General features: G+C 30.3%; 1 protein-coding gene across 1 annotated transcript; it reads left to right on the forward strand.

Moving 5' to 3' along the window:
* Positions 1-5,121: 5,121 nt before the first annotated feature.
* LOC105324737 (uncharacterized) lies at positions 5,122-8,681 on the forward strand. The gene is made up of 5 exons (XM_011423899.4): positions 5,122-5,342; positions 7,009-7,133; positions 7,506-7,603; positions 8,021-8,242; positions 8,524-8,681. The coding sequence occupies exons 1-5, from the start codon at positions 5,232-5,234 to the stop codon at positions 8,532-8,534; spliced, it is 567 nt and encodes a 188-aa protein (XP_011422201.2). The 5' UTR covers positions 5,122-5,231; the 3' UTR covers positions 8,535-8,681.
* Positions 8,682-8,903: the final 222 nt, after the last annotated feature.

Genomic DNA, 8,903 nt, shown 5'->3' on the forward strand with positions numbered 1-8,903 from the left:
TGCATGCGCTGACGCCTCGTTGCTTAAATAATGAGTTCTAGTGTATCAGCTTTTTTTAAAATGTGAAATAATTGTTTGGCATTTTGTTGGGAGACCGTAGGTGTTCACTTTTTACTTTAAAGAACACCTAAATTATGATTTTCTCTTTTATGCCAATATGAATTTCAACTTATTTTACACGAAGCCAAAAGTGACAGTTGCTTAACATTTTCTAAAATATATTTGTATTTTTTTTTCAAAATTGATAGGATTAAAAATTCAGATATATTCATTTGCTTACATTTTATACGGACATACAATTTAAGATAGAAAGCTTAATTACTAGCACGAAAAAACACTTTTTTACGTGTTTTTTATTTAATTGAATAAATTAAATTATATGTGGATTAAAGAAATTATATGAACAAGACAGGAACTGGTGTATTAAGTAAAATAAAATAAGACATAACACTGTTTTTCATTTCATTAAATAACAAAAACAACTAACACCCCGCCCCCCCCCCCCTAAAAAAAAAACAAAAAAAATTAACAACAAAAAATCGAAAACAAACGAAAAAAAAATGAATTTAGCTTGATGCAGTACCTAAAACATAAAAAAATGGCGAAAAAAAAGCTACAAGAGAAATAATCTAAAAATAAATACATGAGCTTATAATATCAATATTTTAAAATTGTTACTTAAAAAATCATAATATGTTTCTTAAACAAATACAAAAATATATAAAGATATATAGCTATTAATCAATATCTCATGTATTTACTATATTACCGAAATACATAAAAATCTTTAGATGGTTTCAGTTCAGTTATTACGATCACGATTTTCGAGTATTAAAAAAAATAAAGGGTGATTTAATTTTAAAGTTTAAAGAAAATTTTCATGGAAATAGGTTCAATAAAAAATATATTATTTTCAAGAAAACACCAATAAACAACTGTGTTTTCTGAAAAAAAATTATTACATTTTTCTTGTTTTACAAATTAGAATATCGTGCTTTTTTGCATGTGACTGAGAAAATGAGCTTGACCCAGATATTAACTGAACTAGTTCTTGTTGTCAAACACAGGGTCCTGTTGCTGTCACTCAATGTATCGTTAAAACAATGAAAGGCGTTCACTTTTTATCGTCAGTCACGTAATTAGATGTCTGTAGACAATTAACCTTGATTTATTCATCATCTTAATTAGTCAAAGACAACCTAGACCTATATAAGTATCAACTGTGTTAGTAATGATAGGTGGGGAATTCCCAAATTAACGTGCAGTATTTCAAAAAACTTCATTAATTCTATTTTATCGTATTTTTCGAATGTTTTTCTAAAAATTCACCAAAAAAGTGATGTTACGTTAGTACGCTGACCAAACACTTCGCCGTTTGTGATTAAAAGTTATTATAAACAGAAGATCCTTAATTTAGGACACGTATATCATGCATCAACAAATCAAGACATTTTTAACAACGTAAAGAGAAATTCAAGTACGAAACTTTGTAATCTAATTAGAATTTGAACTTGCATTCGATCCCCGTTTTTCGGTCTGTATTATCGGTTAAAAACCATTGAAGTTCTTATTTTTATAATGTTAGCATGCTTTGCTGCTTGTAATCATTGATACTTTTTTGCTCGAAAAAAAAAACCATAATGTTTTTAGATTTGCCTTTTTAATGTCAAATATTCATTAGTGTATTTTGATATTTTATGAAACAGAATATATTACTTTATTCTTGTCTCCCACTCACTAAATGGGATTATTTTTCACTTAAAATTTACAAAATTTATTTTGTATTTTATTCCTCCATTTTTAAATGCAGATTAGTTGTGGTATAACAACTTATAAATATATTCTATAAAAGCAATTACCCTCCAAAAATGTATCTGGACGGTTTCAACATGTATGAGATTGGATATAAAAACTTGTTATAATTTTCTGTTTCTTTTTTCAATGTATATCTACTTTGGTGTAACTTCAATGTTGGTATTTTAATTTTGACCTTTGATATTGTCATTTTTTCGTAATAGTGTAAATTTTGTGTCGAAATTTCTCAGGGGAGGGTGTTTTAAGTTTGCAGAACATGTGCCCTATCCTTTATGTACCATCTTTAAAATAAGATATGTTCAAAGCACATGATTTCAAACTAATGAAACATCTACCCCTGTTTTATGGTATTCAATGAGCAAATGACTGGTCAAAGCGTTGATGAATACTGATTATGCGAATTACTAAACTACTGGTATCAAGATGTAATCAAAGCAAACAAAAACATAAGAATGAGTTAAAGGATGGAACCGTCTCTCTATTACAAGCACGGTGACTGGATGGCTGTCTTTTGTAAAAGCAACTTTATTTCAAACTTAGCAACATTGATATTTTTTTTCTAGTTTTGATATAACAAAATTACGTTTTGATAAAATAATACAGTCGACATATCAAATTTTAATTTGGATATTAATTCAAGTGCGTTTTACCAGAATTCACACAAACTAAGTAACTTTCAATGTTAACGGTTATAGCCCTCAGGTCTAGTATATCGGCAATATCCTGTAAATAGTTTTGTAAAAATCTGGTTTCTTTAATTTTTTACATTTTGACAGCGACTTTCGCTGGCTTGCAAACATTGGCAACTACGTGTATTTGGTTACAGTGATGACAACGTTTCAAAACAAAGTCGCCCATTTGCTACCTCTGATCGTCATTGCTACTAGCAATGAGTCATCCATTCACAAATGCCGTATCGTAAACAGTTTATTTTGGGAAGCCATTAAATTGTCAAAAAACAAGCAGAAAATATATTTCAGGCAAATTTAAACTCTACGCGCTCATGCAGACGTTAATTTGTAACTGTTTAAGATTTAAAATAAACTTTTTCTACGAACTTGTAGAGGGTTATTAAAGTTTCATCTTTAAGTCAATTTGACGTTGTTCTGTCCCCACAACTGCTTGAAATAAGAAATACATTTCTGCAAAAAACTCGAATGAATGAAAATTGCAATTCATTTCCGTAGCTTTTAAATAGAATGGCAATCTAATAATATAGCATGACCTTTAATATATAATTCACCCACAAAAGTTATATGCACATGCATTGGATCATTTTGAAAATTTTATATAATCATCGCTAATGGATAGGTATTTTAGTAAATAATGTTTCCTAAATTATATCCCACAATATGATGAACGATCCAGATGTATGAAAGATGATCATTCATAATACCTCCCTCGTTATCCCACAAATGCATACGTACAAGCAAGTTGATAGTAAACATAAAAATCGTAGGCTTCCGTTCAATAGGCCCAGTATTGTTCGGGGTAACCGCCTTAACCCTTTTAAACAAAATGTCACATCATTTTGTAACCATTCAATCTGGTAGAAAAGCCGCAAGAAAACAAAGTCTAGGTATTTTGATTCAAGGAAAATAAAATTCTCTCTGACTAAGGAGGAAAGAGGATTTTATTTATGTGAATAACACTGACTAGTTAAAAACAATGGCAGTAATTGTAAGACAGATAATCCTCCAAACCCTCGATAGGGATATCTATTTTACCATTTTTCTCCCACTCGTTGTGCCTATAAAGAAAGCTTTATTGTCACAATGTACCGAGTGCTCTGGTAATTATGATTTTATTGTTTTCTTTAAATCTATTTGCTTAAAAATTTGTTTCATATCTTTTCTATTTCACGACTCACCCTACCACACACGTATTACAATGCAGACTTGTTTTACAAATACATGTATTTTAAATTCGATATTTTTTTGTTCAATTGTTCAATAATCAGTTAATTTAGTTAAATCATGTAAAATATAGTGAACATTTTTTATCTTTGAACAAAATTTAATACCTTACTGAAAATATTAAATTTCATGATAAATATAGTAAATTAATGTTGCTTAGTATGATTAATTATCTTTAATATATGGTAAAAACAAGTTTCCTAAAACTTATTAACTAAAATCTTGTTATAAAACAAATCATTGGTTTCTTTTTAGTTCCGTGTGAAGCAATCTATCTTTATAACCACTATGTAATAAAATTTCAACTTGAAAGATTTTAACAACTTAGCAATTTCTTTTCCGACGCAAAGCCAATACGTGAAAGTCAAATCTTTCCCAAATTGACTTTTCACCTTTGAAGTAGAAATTTCTTGTACACTGTATATATTTTTAACAACTTTTCCGCAAATGTAATCAAACTAAGTCATAAATTAGTTTGAAGGACTTTGACGAACTTTTCAATTTCTTTCACGTTACCAAACGAGTTTGTAAGGCGGTCTATTTGTGAGGTGTCTCCTAACTTAATTTGACTACACTGAATCTCACAATTTCTGAAATCAATTCACAAAACACTATGTAACACAACGGATGCAGGCCTTGTTAAACAGTCAGTCTTTCTCAAAAGAGGGGAAAACACTTACAACAACTTCTTATTTCGGTGAAATGCTTCGCTATTTATAGTAAACAATACTGCATGTGTATATCTGCTTGTCCTTTAAGAAATTCCAGGGACAACGTGAGTGCAACAATGCTTAAATGTTTCGTTATTTTCGTAGAAACAAATTTTAACAAAGGATTTTTTCACTTTAAGTGTCGTAATATAGTTATAAAAATGTGATATATTTTGTTATATTATATGGGATATTTTCCCAATCGGTTGACAGTGCATCAAGATAATATTGCTTTCCTCTAAGATGTACATTGGTTCAAAGAATAGCAACGTTTATTCAACGGTATTGTACATACATTTTGTTTCGTACTTTATTCCTAGTGTGCTTTCATTTGCATTTTCCGCTGAAACACCATATTCTAAAAAATAATATTCGTTGCAACGTTTACAAACTGGATTATAAATATAACACCGTGCATGTAATACAATATTGAAATATCAACACATTAAATAAAATATGTGTCATTTAGTACGTATATAGAAACAGATTAATACACATGAAACCAAAAGAAAATCTAAATCAAATCAAATTCATCAGGAAAATCAAATTAGGAGTAGGCGTGTCATCACAGCATTAGGTAATAAGTGAGTGACATGCATATTTTATGTGAATAAATCAAACCCTGTTCCCAAAAAGACAATTCCTAGTTTTTGAGACGCCCCAACACATTGGTGGGATTTTAAATCTCCTGTATTGAAGAGACAACCCCCCACGCCACGAATACAATATAAAGAGAAGCCACCATCTCAACAGCATAGTAATCTTGAAGGTACTTGAACTTAAATCCAACATGTATGCTGCTATTGTGGTGTTCTTTGCGAGTATTGTGGGAGTTAATTCTTTGTCCATACACAAAAGATCATGCTCAGTAACCATTGACTCAGACTTTGCAGTTAATAAGGTAAGTTAAATTTTGTTTTATATCTTTTTTTTTTAATGTTTGAAAAGTTATATTGGTTTCCAACGTACATATGGATTGCAGCATCACTTGCAATTCTAATGAAACTTTTTCCTTAAATAAGATATGTAAAATGCAAAATTAAGAATTTACAATACCAGGCGGAGAGGGGATCTAACAGTGCTAATAAGATTCACATACAAACATAGTTGACATTTAGCAAGACCACTACAACCTAAATTTATAGAAGGTTCTAACCTGCAGCTTACACCGACTCTAAATTTATATGACATGGTTTTTCCAGTTTTAAATGTTGTCACCACCTGTTACACTAATACGATATTTTTTTTTACAACATTTGCTATTACCTTTCATGGCACCAGGAAAAAGGGTGTTATATAGCTTGATATATATTTTAAGTTTGCTATTTAAAACAGTTTGCAAAGGTATTCATAACTTTGCATTAATTTATTGTTGATAATTTTAACTGCATTGCGAGACACCTTGAAGGATTGCTTTCATCAAACTGAACTTGTATTTTGTGCAGTCTGAAATTAAAAGAGAACCACTACTGTTAATGAATTACGGCGTGTTTTAATAATAACATCTGATGCCGCTTCACCTTATTAAATGTGTTCCAGACTGACAAAACAGTGTAGTTCATTGTAATATGTAGCTACCACCATTCTGAATAACCTGCTTCTTAGACAAACATTTTAAATATTTTTTGTCGTTATTAAATTTTGCACTCTGTGTTTAGGATGATTTTGCAATAATTTTTTTTCTTGTAGAGAATCTTATTAGTATTTTAGATTTGCACAACGTTACACTAACATTACTTTTGAAATTATTTAACTGGTGAAATATAACCTGCAACACATATCACGATTAACTAAATTTTAATGCAAGAAAAGGCAGAGACATTCGTTTAAAGTAGTTTTTTTCTTCATTTTACCCTTTTATTTTTAGCCATCCAAATTAAATTCGTTGCCACTAATTTGGATGATAAACTGTGTTGTTAATTTATTGAGTAAGAAATGCCTCTATGAATATAATTGGTTGTGATGTGACCCACTGCACCAACCCTGCGTAATAAAGATGTTAAACAATCTTCGGATATCTCCTGCTGACATAAGATTTGTCTTTGCCTCATTTACTCCAAGTCTAATTGAATTATTGTACCCTTTTTCTGTGTGTGTGTGGCTTTCTACACTACAGAAGCGTTAATGCCTTTTTTCTCTATCTCATGAATGTCTTTGTCACAAAATCTGACATTTCTCTGGCAATCTTGTCGAAATGTTTAACATGGTATTCACTTGTGTCTTGTGTAAGTATGCGTTTTTATGTCAAAGTATCGTGTCTAAAATACCGTATAGTCTTTTTATATGATTCTTCAGATTTTAAAATAAAAATAGTCGATACTGTTACCTTTAAGTACCTTGCTTAGTGATGCCATTTTGAGTTATTTTAATATTTTTCATATTTTACACTTTAAGTACATTTCTGTTAAAAAAAGAAGAAAACACAAACGTTTATTGATCATAGCTTTATTGGCATTGGTCGATGAATAGCATACATCAAAATTTATGACATATTATACTCCTCTATTCTTAGTTTCATTTAAACAAACGATGTATTAACTAATATGAACATTATACTCCTTTTTCAGTTTCTAGGTGACTGGTATATGCTTAAAAGAAAACCTACAGGCGCAAAGAAGATTTCTGTTGATAAGTACGCATGGCACGTGACGAAAGGAACCGGAAATACACTCAACATTAGACAGACAGGAAGGTGAACACAGATACTCATTATTAGGCATTTTTTTCTAATTGCACGCTTTGCCAAAAAAGTTTTTAATCAAAGTTTAATTATTCCCTTTCTCTTTCAGATAAACACTTATTACATAAATCTTAATCAAACTTAAAGCTTTATGTACAGAACAAAATATATTTCATCTATTTTCATATATTATTATTAGTGTAAGAAACATGCTAAATGGAATTCCCTTTAATTTCTGCTATCAAACGACACAATGTAGTTCTATTGGACATACTATCATTATTTTGCTCCCATGCACGCTAATAATACGATGTTATAACCAAACATATTTGTTGCTGATCGTTCATCCAAAACACGTTTTAAGAAGACATGATCTTTTTTCAGACTGACAATTGAGGGAGTTTACAGACCATGCTTCAACAAGACGGCAACTCTCACTCCGGGCGCTAATAATGGTGAATTTCTCTGGAGGTCGAACACAGGTAAACCTCTATCACTAATTTATTTCTCAGGTTAAGAGTGCTTACTTTTGAAGAGGGTTATTAAATGCACAACTTTATTTGATCTTGATTCGTCAACGAGATATTAAAAACATGCATTAATCCAAGGTCATCAATTAAATGAGTACAGTACGATATATAACTTTGGTTGTAATAAATAGCATCGCTACCAGGTTTAAAGCATACCAATATAGAAGATTCGCATTAGTTCTGAATAACAAATTCCATCAAATTTTTTTAATCATTTGAAATGTAATCCTTATCAACTGTGCATTACTTAAGACAATGAATCTCATTATTTATTAACAACAACAATTAACACAATCTAAGTAATGGTTGAAATGTTATCAGAACAATGCAATTAATAGAATTAACCATTTACTTCGTTTCCATTTCTAGCTGTTTCCAGGGCTGACATTGAGGTTATAAAGATAGACGAGGGTCTAGCCTATATTGACATGTGTGTCCCTAGTAAGTCGCGGGGAAAGTGCGGGAGTTTTGTGTTATCACGTGACGACAGTCCGAGCGAACAGGAAGTTCGGACGATGGACGCCGGCATCAACTCAGAACTGTGTGAAGATAGCTCCAAGTTTGAAAATCTTATAAAACCGGACGTAGAGAGTAAGTTGAAACATAATTTCTGTTTTGTTAAAACCGCTACCTAATGCATTGCAGTATCGCTTGTATTCTTAAATGTATAATATTATCTAAACAATCGTAACAACAAATCATTTTTTTTTCTTTTTCTTCTCTGCTGACTACTAAACCTCTCGTATTTTTATTTGAAAATTTAGTTAACATATACTTTTAAAAAAATTATTCTTGTGTATGTACCTTTTTATACCTGACAATTTAACACACCTTTCACCTTAAATTAATATTTTGAGTTTTTTTTTTTACAGTATGTCCATAGTTTGGAGCCTGACCCAATTGTTCACTGTCATCATAGGATTGTAAATAGTTTGTTATATGACCATATCATGTTGTTGTTCTTCATTCACTGTTTTGTTATTTATATTTTCTATTTATTATATTTAATAAATTCTTATTGATTGAAAAACTTGTTATTGATTTTTGCATTGTTATTTAACAATATATACATTTTTTGTTAAATATATGGAATTTGATAACGACCATTTTTTATTCAAACGGTTTAAATTTTTTATATCCACCTATTTTGCAACGTGTTCTGGCTTTTTTTTTAACCGTAGAATAAAACGTGCATATCATGAGCTGAGAATTAATTATAAATTTAGTACAACTCATATCTGTTTGGGAAGTA

Source organism: Magallana gigas, chromosome 1 (genome assembly GCF_963853765.1).
Source record: "Magallana gigas chromosome 1, xbMagGiga1.1, whole genome shotgun sequence".
NCBI classification, from domain to species: Eukaryota; Metazoa; Mollusca; class Bivalvia; order Ostreida; family Ostreidae; genus Magallana; species Magallana gigas.

Excerpts from the sequence above, each read along its gene's own strand:
- LOC105324737 (XM_011423899.4), top strand. The coding sequence starts at position 5,232 with ATGTATGCTGCTATTGTGGTGTTCTTTGCGAGTATTGTGGGAGTTAAT. Across the intron at positions 5,343-7,008 it reads CAGACTTTGCAGTTAATAAG|TTTCTAGGTGACTGGTATAT; the intron begins GTAAGTTAAATT and ends CTCCTTTTTCAG. Across the intron at positions 7,134-7,505 it reads AACATTAGACAGACAGGAAG|ACTGACAATTGAGGGAGTTT; the intron begins GTGAACACAGAT and ends ATCTTTTTTCAG.